The 20,130-nt window shown below is 34.2% G+C and overlaps 1 protein-coding gene and 1 non-coding gene across 7 annotated transcripts in view; one reads left to right on the top strand and one right to left on the bottom strand.

Moving 5' to 3' along the window:
- Positions 1-20,130, top strand: part of LOC111027024 (NAD kinase-like) — a 62,010-nt gene that overhangs the window by 24,136 nt on the left and 17,744 nt on the right. The window contains exon 1 of one of the 6 annotated variants that reach the window (XM_022305268.1): positions 3,850-4,012. The exons of 2 other annotated variants lie outside the window; for them this stretch is intronic. In XM_022305268.1, coding sequence (XP_022160960.1) covers positions 3,909-4,012 — 104 coding nt within the window. In that variant the 5' untranslated portion in view covers positions 3,850-3,908. Of the gene's footprint in view, positions 1-3,849; positions 4,013-13,483; positions 13,778-15,014; positions 15,538-20,130 lie in introns of those variants that run through there. 3 more of the 6 variants (XM_022305253.1, XM_022305231.1, XM_022305235.1) reach the window with 3 other exon arrangements.
- Positions 5,085-5,155, bottom strand: Trnag-ccc. Its single transcript has one exon. It is a non-coding gene; the product is annotated as a tRNA-Gly (tRNA).

The following is a 20,130-nucleotide window of genomic DNA, read 5'->3' as shown; positions in this document are numbered from 1 at the left end:
TGTTCCTAAACTTTTGCATATTGTTATCAAATCCATCGAGTTTCATTTCAGTCCATCCGGAAAATAGCAGATTGCTGATAAGTCAATCGGCTTGATTACCTCCCCTCCAGCGGCTGACCGATCCGATGAATTTAGGAACACACGGATTATATTGTATTAAATTGTATAAGAGCGGTGCACGCTGCTGCAGCTATATGCACCCATATTTATACCGCATAATATGTACCTGTAGGTATTGCGTGTCAGTGCCGTATTTCCCAGTAAACACTATAAGCTAGTGTTTAGGGCGGCAAATGATTTTTAATATTACATTTTTGCTATATGTAACTAGAACTAAAATAAAATGAAACTAATTATAAAATGTTTTTAGACCAACGGGATTGTGGTAATATTTATATTTTATGTTTTTCAATTTCATAATCGTAGAGTTGTATGTTTTTATTTTTCATCATTAAAATTTTAAGTAAAAAATAAAAAACTATAATCGTGTGCTTTAATAACATTTTTTTGACTAGAAAAATATTTATATTAAAAGGCGGCAAATTATTTAGTGCATAAAGCGGCACAATGGTTAAATCCGGCACTGTTGCGTGTACCTATTGCGGTGTACCTTTTATTGTTCAGAAGATTATACAGCATGGGTCGTGTGTCGACGTAATATTATAAAACTAATGTAAATACTCTTAGGGGAGGGGGTGCTAGGAAGGGATAAGCTCCTCCACGCGCGTATCGAAAACCGTGTTCGCACATATTGTGCTGCGGTGCACTCATCCGTCCCGGGTCACGCGGCTCACCCTGCATGTTTCGTTTTATTTTCTAGTCTCTCCCCCTCCGGAGTGCCCGATATAGTCAAGAATTGAAATTTTTCTACGAAAATAACGAACATTTGTATCCAGCTGACATGTTATTATTCCGAGGGTATATTATATGTTATGTGCATCTACCGAGTTTGTGTGTTACTAAATACTTCGTGCGGAATAGTAATGCGCACATTTCATTACAATATATTATGTCACTGTTCCCCGGCGACAACTTTTTCATCGTGGCAGCACTCATAATACCAACTTATCGTACGCGACGTTAATTAAAATAAGTAATAACGCATCGCGCATATAATATCAGCAGATATGATACGACGCCTATATGCCTTTACAGATGGAAAAACTTTACGATTTCGATTAAAATCTATTATACACACATATTATGACATATATACACAATAATAAAACATATCCTCATCTTTATAAAGCGTATTATATTATATACAACTTTACGCAATACCTTATTATATTATTAATATGCACGCATGAATAGGTAGGTATGAGTACCGACAATCATTTTGTCACCAACCTTCACCCAACTATACCGATGAACAATTGCGTGAACCGTATATAGTCGTATACGTAAATGCATCTATGATGTATACAGATCAAAATATAAAGTACATTGTACATTAATTGTCATTAGTATTTATATAAATATAATATGGTACATTGGTGCCTACCAGTGTTTTTTGTAGTATTGCGTACCTCATAAATTAAACTTTTTAGCAACGTATTGAATGAGTGAGTACTGAATTATTGTCTAAACATTAAATATTAATATTATGACATTTTCGTGCACGGCGTAATGTATAATTTACCACAAATTTTACAATACGAGATAATAATATATTGAATTATAACCCCTCGGGGAAAAATTCAACGTAGAATATTGTCCATACCTACCTCACAATACTTATCGTTGCAGTGCCCACTATCATACATGTTTATACTATGAAGTATAAATTGTCTGTCTGTACCCTACTATCCTAGTATTGTAAAAAACCAAACACTATTATGACATTAAACGATTCTTATTCAAATATATGCACACATTGTAATTAACACTGCGACTTTTCCTTAATTGTATGATTCATATAATAGTACCTAGGTAGTGCGTATAAATATACATAGGCACCTTTTATGAAATATTTAAATGACGTCGTTAAGTATGTATATACCATATTGCAAATACTCAACTGAAAAAAAATATTGTTCTTATAACAAAAATAAATAAAATTAATTGCCTTAAACGGATGATAACCTTGATCGATATCAAACGAACCATCTCAGCAAATATAGCGATTTAAAATATTTATATAGGTAGATATAACACCTACGGTTTATGAACATTTATATACGCAATTATATTACACGCATATGTAATTCATAATATTACTACACAGTGCACTTCTAGTTCATTCGAACTAAGTTCTCAGCATTCATTTATTTTATAAATATTCATTAATTAGTATAGGTACCTATAATATATTATATTTTTACAAAAATAATGGCTTGGCAGTTTGCGCATTGTAACATTTACGGCTAAGGGTTATTATATATTATTATTGTGCATATTAATATATACTATGTATAGTAACTTAGTAAGTGCAAATGTGTACGACACATCAATAATATTGGCACAATTGGCCGAGTATATAAGTTTGAGTCAATCAATGATTCGTCGTCTCGTCAACTTATACAGTCGTATTATAATTTATAAGAGTATTTTTGCGCAATATCTGACATACTCAGCTAGTAGCTGCGGATATTATATTATGTATAATTATGATTGAGTAATAAATTCAGCACGCGCACCTACAGGCTACAAGATCCATCATTATAATGATGCGAATGAAAAGATTCAAATTAAAAACACGCGACGGACTTCAGTTGCGAATAAGGTATAAAATATTGTATATTGATTCAATATCTCCAATGCAGTTGATAAGATTGGAGAGAAGGAATAGGTTTATAGGAAACCCCTACGGATTCGGAAATATTAACAGTCTCCGAGGTCCCTGCAGTTTATCACACACCACTCCATCTCTCCGCAATCCACACTCGTGGCCGAGCAATGTGGCAAGTGTTCGAGTTTTCAATAATTTATAACAACCGTCAGAATGCGCACGCCTGGTGATGTGACGTGGAGTGGATTACGTGTACTGTCACATGCAACAGGTGTCGCAAAATGCTTCTGCTCAACAGTTGTCCGTGGATGGGTGACCGTGCCACATACAATCTTCGAAACGTTACACCCAGTGGTGCCGAACCTTTATTAAACCACTGAGCTAAACCCTGTTTGAAGGTGTCACCTACCCACCCACCCAAGTCGGATTAAGGGGAGGGGGAGCCTCTTTTGAAAAGTCCTGGGGTATTTACCCCACTTGTCGTATTCGTTCGGCGCCACTGGTCACAGCTATATGCATAATACATAAACATATAGCAAAAACTGAAAAAATAATGAATAACGGACGCTGACGCTCATCACGGCCTCTGCAGTGTGCGTACACACGCCTCTGCAGTGAATCCGTACACATGCAGCTTTTTTAATGTCCAATATATAACACGCTATTAATATTATATCGAGTGGCCTTTTGTGTGAATGTGTGTGTGTGTGTGTGTGTGTGTGTGTGTGTGTGTGTGTGTGCGTGCGTGTGCGAGAGAGCGCGAACGCGCTTGGAGTTCGATTAACGACCGAGTTCTTATCTCTATAATATCATATTATTGTTTTGTGCCAAAGTCGGGAAACAAACAGCACCGTTGTCGGGAAAACAAAACACGAAAACGAGCTGCGTACCCATGGTATAAGACTCTCGCGTTCGTCCGTCTCCGCGCCGCTGCGATAAAACGTCTCATTTAAAACTTCACACACACACACACACACACACGCACACACACACAGACACACACAAACACTCACACACACACACACACTCACGAGCACTCGACGTACGCGGTGTCTGAACGCCGAATACGTCATATCGCTTGTTATAACATATCACGCGCGCACAAGTCTTAACCGCGTCCGCCGTCGCGATCGGTCGTCGGTGCTATGCTATAGCTCACGTAGTTATAACACGTGAAATGAGCGCATTGATGTGCATGCAGTGGAACCGAATGACCGGACTGACGAGGCGAAGGAGCAGGGGAATCGTCGAGATAACGTCGTCAACGTGGCTTTCGAATAGGTTAGATTTACATTTATGGGCAATACGTCATACACACATCATATATTGTAATATTATAATATTATTATATGTCTACTGAAGGTATACAAATAATAATTATGCGCTAGTTTAAGACTGACGCCATTACCTAAAATGCACGGGTTTTACACACGAGTATTGTTACTAACGCAGCCGTACAAACATACTCGGCAATTATACTATAATTATAGTTAAACGCTATAACTGTAGTACACCAACACCGTAGTACAATTTTTATAGTATTATATCATGTAGGTATAATAATAACAATAATGTTATTATTTGTCTTGAACAGATTATAATAGAATTGTTTTTCCGTTTTTTTTTTTTTTTTTGAAACTCCAATTAAATCGCAAACAATTCAAAGTTCTGCTGACAAATAATCGAACAAAAACGAAAACTTCAAAAATAATTAATGTCTAATAGAATACAATTATAAAAGTAGGTACATGAACGCGTTGTGACTATTAAAACTTGCATATTGTATTTCTACAGTGTAAAATTTTTTTTAAAGGAATTCAAATTCAGATTTTGGAAATTTTATATATTGTTATGGTATTCAGAATTGATTGATTACGGAAAATTATGTTTGGGTACCTACCATTTTGTACGTCTACTAGAGTGATTTCTACAGCAATAGTATATTAGTTTTGATTTTTATTAGTCCGTACCTACTACCGCTATTGCAGTCACTTAAAACTACAAACTGATAACATTATCACCCAGTGTACCATCATTATAATTATAACCGTAAGTGGTGTTGTTCAACGTTGTAACTAGTACCTATATATTAACAATATTCATGATTAATATATAATTATGACAAAGATATTTTTTTTTATGAATGACACTTGAAATATTTTTAATCATATTGTATTAATATCATAACGAAACTCATTTATCGCCAACATTCTTTTTTTTTTTGTCGTCTTTATTGGTATTAGCCACTGAACCACTGAGCCACGCGACACGTATTAATACTAGTAGACGAATTAATAAAAAAAATAGTGTAAAATAAAATGTGCTCGGTACAATAAAAATTTTTAAAAAAAAGTGCACCGCCCGGGAATCGAACCCGGATCGCAAGAATGGGAATCTTGCATGATACCATTACACCAGCGGTGCTCTCGAAACATCGTGCCGTATTCAGCACATTTAACATTGTCCCGACTACTTTTCACAATATCGAATAATTCATTGTTATTAGTTAATAGTTAATTATATTTACATACTGTTAAGTAACGTATAAATACGATATTATGTCTGGAGAATAAAAATTAAAAACAAAACGCCATTGTCCCATTGCCCTCGCACACAATAGCAGAACTTTTCGCATTGTTTTCTGGTGTGCAAGCAGCTAACATTTCATAATATCTTATTTTTCAGTGGTCGAGTGCAACCTGCAACGATAATATTAAACTATCATTTAATCAAACCTCCAAACACTCAGTGCTAACAGCGTAGATCTATTACGGTTTATATAGTCGAATATGACGCTATATGAGCGGTATAACTAGTAAATTGAATACGGAATACCTAATAATAAATACAAAATAAAGATAGGTATGGGTACCTAATTAGAAGTTTAGGAGTTGCAACTATAGCTTTTTATACCGTGTTTCGTCTTTCGTGTCTGTACGCTTTGTAGTACGTAAATGTTTTTTTAATTAATTGTATTTTATAATAATACTATACTAACTTGAAACCTCTGATGCTAATAATTATAATATATAATAATTAACAAATACTTATTCAGTCTACAAATGGGTGTATAAGTAATGGATAATGATAAATAGCATTTCCTGTAGGAAGTAGGTGCCTTCCAACCTAAATAGTAAATATTCAGAATTGTTATTTTATTTTACCTCTTTAAGGCATAAATATTATTTTGATGTTTTGTTAGTTATTAGTTATTACGCATAATGAATATATTTTGTAAAATAATTTAAAATCTATTCAAACAATAAAAATAGTTTAAAATATGCATAGTATATAGGGCAGAGATCTTGTGGCTCTAAAAATCACCAAATTTGCACTGAAATGTACAAAATATGCATTCAAAATTTGCATATAATAATGCATTAAAAAATTAAGATTTTTTAATAAAAAGCAATATTATTTGTATGAATATATTTTATTTAAATTTTGTTGTCTGCGACCGACTTCTCCGTGGCCCGTATCGATAATATTTTACGCAGTGAACAATATCTGTCAATATAGGTATATAAAATTAAAAACATGTTCGTGGGAACAGTCAACGACCATATTAATATGATAAAAATTTAAAATAATTTAACATTATTTTGGTTGTGTATTAAATATTTAAATGAAATAAAAACGTCAACGGTAAAAATATTGATAAAACGATAAATTATTTTAAATATGCATCTAAAAGTACATAATGGAAGAAATATGCCCTAAAACCAAATAAACTCGAAATATGCATTTAACCGAAAAATAAACTTTCAAAACTTGCTTTGTTTCAGCATGAAACGTATTTGTTTCTTACTCTGCTATTTTTGTGATTGTGCAAAACAAATATGCAAAATATGCTGCAGTCCTCTGCCCTAATAATATATTGCATTTTATTTAAATACGTTTTAACATTAATTTAAAATTAATTTCTATTAGCGTTTGAAGTAATTTATTAAAAAAAAAAAACCACTTAAACGGTCACTATAATTTACAAAATAAAAAATTCTTTCCCTCGCAACACATAACGCGAACATCACAGTTTTTCTTTACAATGGTATAATTCATGGTTATCAAAGCTTTAAAATCTGAAACCTATATAAATAATTATAACCAGTTGAATGCGACGAAAAATCTTAGTCCATATTTATTTATATAGAATTTATTTAATGGACTTCCTGAATTACCAATAACATAAGCCATTGTTATAGATAGGTATTTACGATTTAATTGGCTTATTAGTTATTGTTACCATTCAGTTAGTTTCCTTATTCCTCGTATTATAGTCACGTATTGTAGAATATAGCACGATATAATATATTAATCATACGCACTATCTAGTTTATACACAGTTTTCGTAGTAGGTATATTAGATTTAGGTATAATATAATAATTGCATGTGTTTACTGTTTTATCTGTTATATGTTAAGACTACTTAAAACTTAAATGATTATTGAAAATGTCAAGAGCATTTTATTCGATCAAACACAATATTGTCATACTTATGTATAACTAACGTTTAATAATTATCCGGTCTGTGCCTATAATGCAAGCGTCGATTTCAAATCAATTAGGTAACTTCTATATTATTTGTTTATGACACGTTCAAACAACCAGACGTATTATTGAGATATTATTTAATATCTCATAACATTAATGATTTTTTATCAACATATTAGTGTGTGTATGGGCGTACGCAGTGCAATTGTGTACATGCCCAATACAACCAAATATTATAATAAAATAAATATTAACAGTTTATGCCAATTTTCTCAAATATTCAACAATTAATTTAAATTTATACTAATATTCCGATTCTACGGTGGAGTGGTAGTGTGTTATATACTGTTATATTGCACGTTCGTTAACAATAATTGCGAAGTGGATATCGCGTTATGCACTTATGCAAGAAGGTATTTCGTAGGTATTTGTATTTTGTCGTATTCTCATATCCATGTAGATACACCGTAGGGCACTGATGATCATCGGATCCCATCAGTACATCATTTGCGTTTACAAATTATTTAAATATTTAACACAATGAAATATAGTTACTTAGGTATGAAAATATCTTTTAAGGTCATACATCGTGTACCTACACGTTATGTGTGTATGTAATTTTCTTATCGAGTTGTTAAATCAATGTAATCACATGTAGGTATATGTATAGTGTATACAATGTACATGTGTGTACCTTCTATAATTATAGTAATGATGCTGTGATTAGTATTGTTTGTTTTATTAGTGGCACAGTCCACAGCCATTCCTGTTGTATAGTTTTTAAACAAATAAAGAGAACCTATTATGCTGAACATCAAATGTGTACTGTTCCTATACACACAGGTTATAACAAGACTGTTGGAAAGTTTTAAAGAAAACAAATGGGGATTACAATTCACTTTGTAATTTGTGTATTGCATTTAGTCCAGGACCGTGTACTCATATAATAATATATTATATAGTAGTTCAGTCATACTTCATGACTTTTGTGACCATGTTTACATTTTATCCTTGAATGTGCTTATTAAAACTTCAATTCTTGAACAATGTTATCCGTTTTTATTTTATGGTTAATGAATATACGCAATACATAATGTATTAAATTCGCAAAAAGATAAAAAAAAAAAGGTCGTAATACCGATGATTTAAATTTAATTCGTTATTTTTATTATTTTCGAAGGAAATCTTTATAAATTATTATATTGTTGCTATAGCGGTCCATGATTATATTTTGTTAATCACGCGATTAATGCAAAACATTTACGAACTCATAATAATATTTCATTTGATAACACATTTTGAAGTCTGAATAGATTATTGAAAAATAAAATGTATTGATTTACTGCTTTGAGCATTATTGTATACACTATGGCACTATGCAGCCATTTGAATGATGTCTTATCTAGAGATGATATAAATTAAACTCGTAATAAAATAATAATATATAATAGTATACAGAACAAGTATTAGTACAAAATATAATGAATCATATTTATACATCAAACTTATTTTATTATAGTAGAAAATCAGAGTGTATGTACATTGGTACAATTTTAAATTACCTATTATAATAAATTTATGTCTGTACTCTGTTTACCTATTGATACATTATCATGTATAAAATAATATAGCAATTCTCGATTGCAGATTGCAGCTATACATTATTGAATATACGTCTCAAACTTCAATTATGCATTCCTCGAGTATATTTGATGAAATAAAATGTATAATCAGTCGTTAAAAAATGTGCGTATTGGCTATTGGAATGTATAGTTGGTAGTTACGTAAAACAATTTTATGACATTCGAATATTTAGAACTATTTAAGTAACTAATAATACTTCATCGCAACGAAATATTAAAAAACAATCTTAGTGTATATGATATGAATTTTAAAACAAAGCTGAATGTCGTACGAACGATCGCCGTTTTAAATTTTATATAATTAATTAATTGTGGTCGTTAAACATTTAGTTCAAGCATAGATAATAATATATGGAGCATTATTTTAACTAGGTATGGATTTTGATATATAATTACATCAAATTAATTACTTATTAGACGACGATACCCAGCCCCCAGTTGGCACTTGAGTACTCGTGAGTCGTAAGTACCGACTTTTCAGAGTAGAAAGACTTGATTTTCCGTCAAGTCGCCTACGAAATGTTTTTCAAAAACAATTGCAGAACAGATAAGAACTATTTTAACAATAAGAAATTAAGTTAATTTTAAAACTGGCATCAGTAGTTTGGGGGGCATCAGAATTCCAATGGGATCCTCTGGAGAAGTTCCCATTGGCGCAACACGTTTAATCAGTATAGATCATGTAGTTGCTTCATCATATGAAATGTAATGGTTAAGTTGTAACCACTACTGATGCAATTGAACAACGCGTCGTCAGGGTATATGTGCAACATTATATCTGTGGCCGGCACCATTTCACGTTTTGGCCATCGTCACTTTGGCGGCCTTCGCCGGTCGGCAGACGATTGGCGGCGACTCGGTCGGGTCGGTCGGCCGTCTAAAGTGTTAACGGCGGCCGGTGTGGGGGGGGTTGCGGCGACGAAAGTTCCGAAATGGATGGCGACGCTTCGAGCCGGACGGCCGTCGATAGGCCGACGCGCGGTCAGCGCCATCTATCGGCAACGACGACCGACCGTCGGACAGAACGTTGGAGCGACGAGTAGACGACGACGCGACCGTTGCGCACTCGCGTACGATCATTCCGACGCGTAGATATTACTATTATTATTATTATTATTATTAATTCAATGTAGTGTGCGCGTAGTGCGTGTACGGCGCTAGTTTTCATACGAAATACGAATCGAACAGAGTGGTACACCTACCTGTAACATCGAATTCGTAATGAATAATTTTTTCATTTTAGTACCAAAATTGAACGTGCATTTGTAACTCTGTGCCCATCATCATCATTATTATTATTATTATTATTATTATTATTATTATTATTTGATTTTCATACTCTCATCTATATAATATTATAATATTAGCAAATAGTAATTAGTAGGTATTGCATATTGTGTAATATTATTTTGTTGCTCATAAAATACTGATAAGTACTCGGATTCGTTAATAACTTTTAATTATTAACTATATTATCCGATTTTATTCATTTATTTATTTCGAAATATAGGTGGTTTTGAACACAAGGTTGTACAAAATGAATTTTTTAAATTAAGCCTCAGTAAATGTATATCGACGATTATTGACGTGTCGCGTATGTTGCTCGCGTGTGGTAGGTATAGGTCACGAGTATCGTGACCTATAGTCTGACGCACTACATTTTTTTCATCAGAAACAACTAACTCAATTTTCTCGACTTGATTTTAAGAAAAATGTCTTACAAATATTATGTTTACTTAAAATGTATTAAATTTTGTATTTCGGTCTTTGGCAATTATATGTTATTATATGATGTGTATTATATAACATTATGGCTAAAATTTGAAAATTCTGACGAATTACCGTAGCACCGTGAGACACGTGTACTTCACGTAATACACCTAAACTGTATATACCTATAATGTATATTATTATTGTGCTTATTGACTATTGTAATATAAAATTATTTTCGGCCAAACTGAAGGAAATTTAACGGCCGAGGTCGTGTGGCGTTCCACTACACATTCCAAGACCGCTTAATCATACAAATTCATATGATATATATTATTATTATATCTGTTCCTCCAGTGTCCTACCATAATATTATTTTATATATTATAGGCATTACGCACAGTTATTTGCAGCGTCAAGTACGAAATCGTATGTAACTGACAAATTAATGTGGAAATAAAACACAAATTCCAAAACCAGTAGTCTGTGTACATTAATATCATCGAATACATATTATACAAGTGCGTCATCATCAGCCATCGCTACCTTTTAAAATTTAAATCATAATAACAATAATATTATACGCGTGACGCGTTACAATAACAGGTCTCGTCCGATTTAACGGGGGAAACGTCGACTTTTCCGGTCGGCGGTCGCGTGTGTTTATGGAAGGTACGAGGTACCTGTAGATATTATAAAAATGATTATAATACATGCTCTGGCGGTGGTGGTAGATTTCTGTACAGAAAAGACAATAACAATGTCATCTAATTCGGGAAAAAAACATTATACACAGTAATACATATTGTATGTTTACAATTTTAAACATACCTATAATTTAATGTTTGTTCTATGTAATGTATTAAAATTTAAACTATAATATGATTATTGTACCTAAAACAATAATATGTAGCTTATATTACATTTTCTTTGACAATTTAATGAATGTATTTTTATCTAACCAAATGCATTTAAATAATTTTTTTAGTTCAGTTCACATTCAAGTTGTTTGGAAGGATTACCTGATGTGTATTAATATATTTTGCAGTATACGGAAAATGAGTATAATAAATTAATTTAAAAAGTACTATAAATATTGTAATCGTCGCATTGTTGTGTTTGTTATGATATACTTAGTAGACGGAAAAAAGGTGGATATTATTAGACCCATGAATAATTTTTAAGGTATAACATTGAATAGGTACATTTATACCATCATCGAGATCGACATAATTATTTTACCTGCATTGACGCATTGTTCAAGGTGATTTAAAGTACATATTATTTATATTTTAGTAAAGTCTGGTTCCAGACTTTATCAAAGTATAATATGTAATTTACATAATTTTAAAAATAATCGTTTATTTTTATGTATCACTGAAGTGATGATAGTATGATGCGATGTTTGATAGTGTTGTTATTATCACAGAATGAAATATACTTATGATAGGATGGATAAAATAAACAATAATCGTCTTTTGTAGTTATCTTGCGTGGAAACTTTTCAAATACATTTGTGATCATTATTCGACGGAAGTGTTTAAAAACGGATACCTTAATAGCATAAATGAACTATAGGTACCTATTGTACTTGGCGAAATAAAATTGCTATAGAAAATAATGTCGGTCATCGAGAATCCCACAATAATTACAACGTTAATAATATTTTTATGCTCGCGGAACACTGTTCACTATTTGAATTACTTATTTACCGACTATAATTTATTAATTTAGTCGAATCACAATAATTGCATGTACAATTCACCATCTGTATAGGTGTCAAATATCTGCCCCGAATCACGATGACGTTTGAATCGAATCAATCTGTACTCAACGTGGTGGCTTTAACACTAAGACTGAACACTTTCGACGGAATACAGTCAAGTCTGTCGGTAGATAATTATGTATATTATTGTATGATGAATATGTATTAAAGGGACACACGTCGTATACATGTACTATTTTTGTCGTTTCATAATAAACTTAATACTATGAACACAGAATGCCTAGCCATACGAGTACCTATACATAAACTACGTATTGATGAGAGTGTATATCATATACTATATTATTATTATATACTATTATATACTCTAAAATAGCCGGAAAAGCGTATGGTTTCCGATTCCGACCGGAAGTCAAACTATCGAAACCCGTTCACGGACACGTTGGCGATACAAAATTAAAGGCCCGCGCCGTGACTCAGGTGACAGGTCGCGCGAGACTTGTGTGATAATCGCGGTCCTTCGCGAGCGCAGAGTGTTCCTTGGACGTATTTATTTATTCGCTTTTCGCCGTTCGTCCCATTACACTCATCGCCAAACGAAACGGTTGTGCACTCTATTAGTAGTGAGTTTCGACGAACCGCCAGGACCGTTGAGAATTCCGGAGCCCGCAGTCGTCCGCGGTGCATTTTCTACGAAAATAACTCTCAACGGTCGGGGCGGGGAAAATAATCGAACGCTTCCGACCGTCGTCGCGGTGCTGCAGGACCCGCGGTGGCGTGAAAGGTTCTCTCCGGTATTCGAATTTTTCTGGCAAGGACACCCGGGTGGGTTCGGGCGGCGGCGATGACGATGCTCGATCGGCCGCGGGCAAGGTGGAAATCGCATCGCTCCGGAGGGGCGAGCTGGCGCACTTACGCGTACCTATGTGTACACGTCGTCTTGTGTACATCATTGTGTGCCACACTCGCCGTGACTGACGCGGCGCGACAATAATTAAAATATTATCATCATTATTGCCGTGTAGAAAACGCGTTTGCCGTCCGTTTCCATATAAATTAGAATAATTTATTATGGCTAATAAATTATATTATATCGTGTAATGCGACTTGCGGTGCGCAGTGCGGAGTGCAACACTGCTCTGATCGGATGTCTTGCATGCGTGTGTTTTTTTTTTCTTCAAATAACATAACACTGCATCGGAGACGAACAATCACAAAAACGACGAAAAACGTCGATAGCGTTAACAATAATATTATAATATTAGTTATACACACACCGCGGTTGTATAGTGGAGTGCAGTGCCGGGAGCTGCTCATCAATTAAATACACCTCGAACAACGGCCGCAGCTCACGATGAGGAGTAACAACAATTGTTACGACCGACTACTTGAGAGGCCACCGGCGGCGTGGACTTGCACCACCCCGGCATCGGATTCGGACGGCGCCGGCGGATTATTGAGCCCGCTGAAAAGAAGGTCAGTTTCGCGTCGCCGTACATAATATATATAACAATATAACACAATATTAATCATTATTATTACATACGTATTCGATATGATAATAATAATACCGTACGGTTTGCCTCGTCCGGCGACTTCCCCGGGCGCCGTTGCGCAAATTTTGACGCCGCCGAAGGTCTTTGCAGCTTACGCAACGGCGAAGAACAACCAGCGAGCCCGGCGGATCGCGTGTATTATGCGAGATAACTCGAATCTCAAGGGGAATAAAATCGAATTCGATATGTGTATTTTTCGACACAACCTAAAAACACTTCTAGGAGCGAGAAAAAAATGTGCAGTTTTCGAGACCGTTATATATATTATTATCGTGTTGTTGGTATATCGCGCGCCGCAACTGTCGTGTAAAATTAATACATCGTGATGGTCTTACAGGTCGTCGTGGTGTTTATTTTTTCCGCAATACCACTCTCGGTATATATAAGAGTCGAATTGCTACCAGAACTATATTTTTCGTACAACAGATGTTATCTGTAGGTATATCACAATATCTGCAGAGGTTCTAAAACCGTGGTAAGCGGAAGGTTAGCTGGTGGTACGCAGAAGGCCGTGTGGTGGTATACATATAATATACGGAACAATTAATAAGTCAATGTTTTTACTAATTTTTTAGTAACGTATCTAACATTACGTCTTAACCATGTTTAGAGTGAATACAGTTACCCGCTAAACAGTAAAGATACTGTTAAAAAAAGCACCCATAATTTATTATTTTTATACGCATTATCGTATCATCGTTAATTAATGTGTTCTGACGTTTTGAATACTTCTATTTTTGGCCGTTAGTAGTGTCACTTGCAAACTATAATTCACACAAAAAAAAATGTTGACTATTTCTAGTTTATATTACTATTATTGTTTATTATTATACTCACGGTGGTTAATAATGATTAGACGTCGCTATAAAGCTCGAAATCAGTGGCAATGATATTTATTTTTTATCGCGTCTCCAACGTACTATCGTTACCCTCGTTTTCGCCGTCAAAAATTAAACATTTTTTTTTTTTTATAATGAGATATCGTTACACACTATTATATTATTATTTTATTTTATTGACAAGCTGACACCGACGGCGACGACGTGCATGTGCGACCGACTCGTCTGCAGCGGTCGGGTCGGTGGGGGAAGTACTGTTCGCGCCGGGCCGAAGTGGGGCGGCGCGTCGCATCGCGTGCCGCCACCTTCCGAAGTCGGGACAGCAGTGCACAGCTGTAGTCGTCGGCGTGCTGTCCGTTCGTGCAAAGGTTCTTCGGGCGCGGTTGTCGTGAAGCGGGTCTGCTCCTGGAGACATCCGAAGCGCGCGATATCCGTCGGGAAAATAACGCCGACCGGTGACGGGTTCATATCTCCTCGAGAGACGACCGTGTCTGCTACCGGACGTGTTTTGTCTATATCGACGTATAACAGTCGACACGTGTTCCGGAGCGACGAAAACCGTCATGAAAGTGCAACACGCCGAGGAAGCGTTCGGCTCGTCGGCCGGACGCTACGGCGGCGGTGCGACCGATGACACGTCTGCGGCTGTCCGGGTGTCGTGCCGGAGGCGCGAAGACAGCGGGGCGTGTTGCGATCGGTCCGCGGCGGCAAAAACCGCGGCCACCGCCACAATCAATCGCAGCGACTCGGCCACGGTTGGCCGCGTCGACGATGACTGTAAGAACTGTACGGCCGAACAGCGACGCGTCCGAAAACCTCGCCGCCGGTCTGGATCGTGGCCGTAAGTGCAGTTTTATACACGGTGACAATAATATTATTTAAGTGCCATGTGTGTGCAGCGTGGATCCAGAGGTCTATAAAAAATTTATTTTAATTGGGGAGGAGGAGGGGGGTGGAAGATTTTGAGTCTTGGTTTAAAATTATTCCCCTTGACCCGAGGCCCACTTGGTGTGTACCTAATACCGAATTAATTATGAAATTATTAAGGCGCGTGAGACAGCTATAATTTGTGATAGTAACATGACATGTTATTTTAGTTCATTAAAATTTGTGAATTTTTTTATCTGATCCATAAATAATATTTGATATGCTATGATGTTTTTTGGTTGTTGTGACAATAATACACAGTGTCAAAGTTAGGGACTTTTGGTTAAAAACACGGGTGTCTGGTTATTTTTAACATACATGTATAAGTAACTATTTTGAAATTTAAATGAGGCGACGTACAGCATACAAGTCAAGAGCATAATGTGTACGATACATTATTGAAATAAAAAGTATAAAGCCCCTCCCCCTCACTCGACACGTGTATGTGTGAGCTACACGAACTGTACTAAACAATTTGTTTTATACGGAAAAATGACAAACCCTTGACCGTTGCCAAAACTAGACGTTTGGAGCTGTCGTGGTGTATACCTAGGTAAATGTTGGCATTTTCTGATGCGTTTGCAGACTACCGTCGTCTGCAGGTATTGAAACCGCTGTATGTAACGCTTAAAGTCGAGACTCGCGAGTCAGCACCGAACTCAGTATATTATATTTTCGTATTCATTCATCAACATGTGTGTGTATGTTTTTTTGCTTACACTTTCTATTTAGTATTATGCGGAAAGTATACTTATTACAATATAGGACCACCACACGAGCATGCTCAATGGGACCCAATATTCTGTTTAAAATAAATATTAATTTTAATTTAAAAAAATATTGGTAACCATAAAATATAGTCAATAATATAGCCACTGTCCGTAGTGTATGCGGACAACTCGAGATAATTATAAAACTATACATAGTCCTTATGAAATAAATAAATTAGTGTATAATAATGCTATAATGGGTGTATAGGTAGTCGATAATCAAAATGTAATTTTTGTGATTTTATTTCTCATACGATCCGTTGCAGTATTATAATAATATTGCATATGTACGTTTAAATAGCACATCATTATTGCGACTTCAAACAACGATTTTTATCTGATTCGTCCTATAGTTATTATTTTCAAATTTGATGGATCATGGTGGGCGAATGTTTCGTAAGAATTATTATTCATTACCGATTCATTAAACTGCAGTTGACCAACTAAATCAATAAATTATTAAATTTGAATATTTTAATTAGGAGTTGCTAAAATATTTCAAACGATGTAATGGTACTTGTACTGCTATGTACCTTCTGTTTACCATAGAGGAAAATTATATAATATTATTAATTATTTTTAAATGTTTACCCTGGACGGGCATCATAACGTTTGATTTTACTTATTATTCTCAAGTAAGTAGTCATTATGTGCTTTGTCGAGGCCGCTGATACGATTTTAGTCGATTTCCGTAATGCCTGCAGACAATAGATGAGTTCGGCTCACTTATCGTTCTCAAGTGGTGCACAGTTGGACGACAACAATTAATTTGCTAAGTACTCGTATTTATTATTACGGTAGATATGCGCCCAACGATTTGTATACGATTTGAAATCGATTTGCGTACCTTCTCAGTTATAGTCTAAAATATAATGTACTCATATGTATACTGTATAATAATATTATGAACGTTGAACCTACCTCTATCATAGTACTTACGGTTTAAAATATAGACACTCACATCAACACAAATAAACGAGTATTATATTATATTATATTATATTATTTTATCGCATTCGAACTGAATAAATAACACTTTCTACTGTAGGTATATAACACACAACTACCGAGGACGAGTAAATAATAAAAAGAATCGAGTTTTTGTTAATTAATATGTGAAATCCGCCATTCGTCGTCGTTTGCGACCTGTATTATTATTACCTACCTATATAAAGACAGTATTTTCATCAATTACCGTTAAACGCTCACACGCGCAATTATATACGATTCAACGTTAGGCGTATACGTGTAGGCCTTATAAAAATATTGTATACGGTCAGGCGCGAGATTATTATATTATATTACCTACGTCGCTAGGTGAGGTGCGTACTTTAACTAAATAAACGCAGTTATTGAAGAATATTATATTTTAAAACCATTCTTTATTCTTAAGGCTATAATACAATATCATAACTTGGCCCAGCCCCTCATAAAATATTATTGTCCGCTTTAGATGACATCACATCATATTGCAGTTCACCGGTATTAAAAAATTAATTTCGGTTCTAGAGCCAGTGGAGTATGTCCACATATAGATTCCCAAGTGTTTCTCAGGCAACATCTTAAAATATATAGATGGATGGATATTGATAGACGAAAAATAGAACATTTTTTATGTTAATATGACAATATTATGAGGGGTAGGTCACCTTAAATTATTTGAGCAATACCAATTTTTTTTACGATACACGCCATACTGACTAGAGCTGCAGTGGCCCAAAATAATGTTTCTTTGTAAAATTAATTTGTTTGTGAGTTAAACGGGACACGACAGTTGGTTCGACTTAAAAAAAATATATTGCAGCTATATGTACTCTATAGCGTACAATCAATAAGTCACAACAGATCGATGATTATACTTAACGATTGGTGTTCGTAAACACAACAAATGTACTTAAATATGTACGTACCACTATACAATATACAATATTGTGATTTGTGGTCGTTTCTCCGGGCAACAATCACCTTCCGCTTTTCCGACATCGCTATTTTCTCGGTCGGATAAAATATGTCATCCGGTAAAAAAAAAATCGTTCTATTTCCGGGAAATTGTTTTCAATTAAAAAAAAAATCCGATTCGTTTATAAACACGTTGTCATTTCCCGTTTGAGGCGAAACGGACGTAAGTTCTTCTACCGGAACATCGAGAACTTGTGGTTTGACTAAGAGTTAAACTCTTAGTGAGGTCAACTCTTAGTTTAATTAAAGTCTGTGTATATCCTACGAAATCACGTGATTTATTCAAATTTGATGTGTATTGCATAATTCCACGCCATTCTATTGAGAGACGACTTGGTGAATTTCTTATCGGTTTATTAACCACATGAAGTTCGGTTTTCGGCAATCCTAAAATTTATTTATTATTTTACTGTAAACCATTGATTATGGAATAGAGTGTATTTATATAATATATTTTTAATTGGTTGTCTTCAAATCCTTTAAATCGTGCGTCATCTCTGAAACAGAATAATAATATAAAAATAAAAACCGATTTTAATGTTTTAAAACTTTCAAGTTTCAATGGTTGTTCAGATTTAGTTATTCATATAATTGTTATAATAAAGATAATAAATCAATGCCATTATATTAGGTAATTAAATTTATATATATTTATATATACTTATTTAATTAGCAATAAAATTTTATTTAAAGTATTTCGATAATACTCGTAGCTTATTATTAATTCTAAATATGTTATTCACAACACTTCGATTACGAAATAAATAGTATTTGTTTCTATAATATGATGCCTACTCAAATAAAATAAAAATCATTTTAATAACTAATAATACATCAAATTAATTGTAGGTACCTATATATAGTGGCATAACGTAATAATGCAATATTTTTGCGCGCTTGAATAACAACTTATTATTTCTATTTTCAAATTAAATCGTATACTATAATAATGTTTATATTTTTTAACAAAGCAATTTAAATTGCAGTTCAGATAAAGAAATCGTCTGTAGGTAGATTATAACAATTAAATATGTACATTTAGTTATACACTTATTATAATATGTTTTGATTTTTTTAAAGACATTTTTGTTAGAAGTATGTCAAGTAGGTACCTATTTTTGCACAGTTTTTCGAACTGTTGCAGTTGCATTGTTATTGCTTTGCTTTAACAACATTATAATATTATGCCCATGCCGCACACATTTCCTGGTATCATCGAATTAACAAAACAATGAATAAAAGGCCATTAAACCCAAATAATGATCAATATTTATAGGGCTAAATTATTATTAATTGTAGGTCCTGTGCAACGCAGGTGTGTAAATGTAGTGTTTAATACAATCACATAACATCGTCGGAACAACAAATAACGATATTGCAGTTATATTTACGATTCAAAAATATTAATTTTTTTACACGAAAAAATATGGATGTTGTTTGTTTTTGGTGAATCCCTAAGACGCAGACTCTATATTTTAATATCTTAAAAATTGCCTTTGTATTAAGTTTAAAAAGCACGGTAAATTAATAATTAAGCATTTTTGATACCTATGGGCTACCTCGAAGCCTAGCCATAAACTGACTTACCTGTATACACTTTAATACTAATTTGTGCGATGTGGAAAGTATATACAATTTTACTTTGCAAGCCATACTACAATTTTAATTGTGTAAATTAGAACTTCTGTTAATTTGACATTTAACTCTTACGATTTCAAAAGATATTCGATGAAATGTATACAGGTTTACTACATAGGCACCTACTTACAATGAGAAAC

Source organism: Myzus persicae, unplaced genomic scaffold (genome assembly GCF_001856785.1).
Source record: "Myzus persicae strain clone G006 unplaced genomic scaffold, MPER_G0061.0, whole genome shotgun sequence".
In the NCBI taxonomy this organism is placed as follows: Eukaryota; Metazoa; Arthropoda; class Insecta; order Hemiptera; family Aphididae; genus Myzus; species Myzus persicae.
The sequence above is the reverse complement of the archived record's forward strand: the minus strand, read 5'-3'. Positions and strand labels throughout refer to the sequence as shown.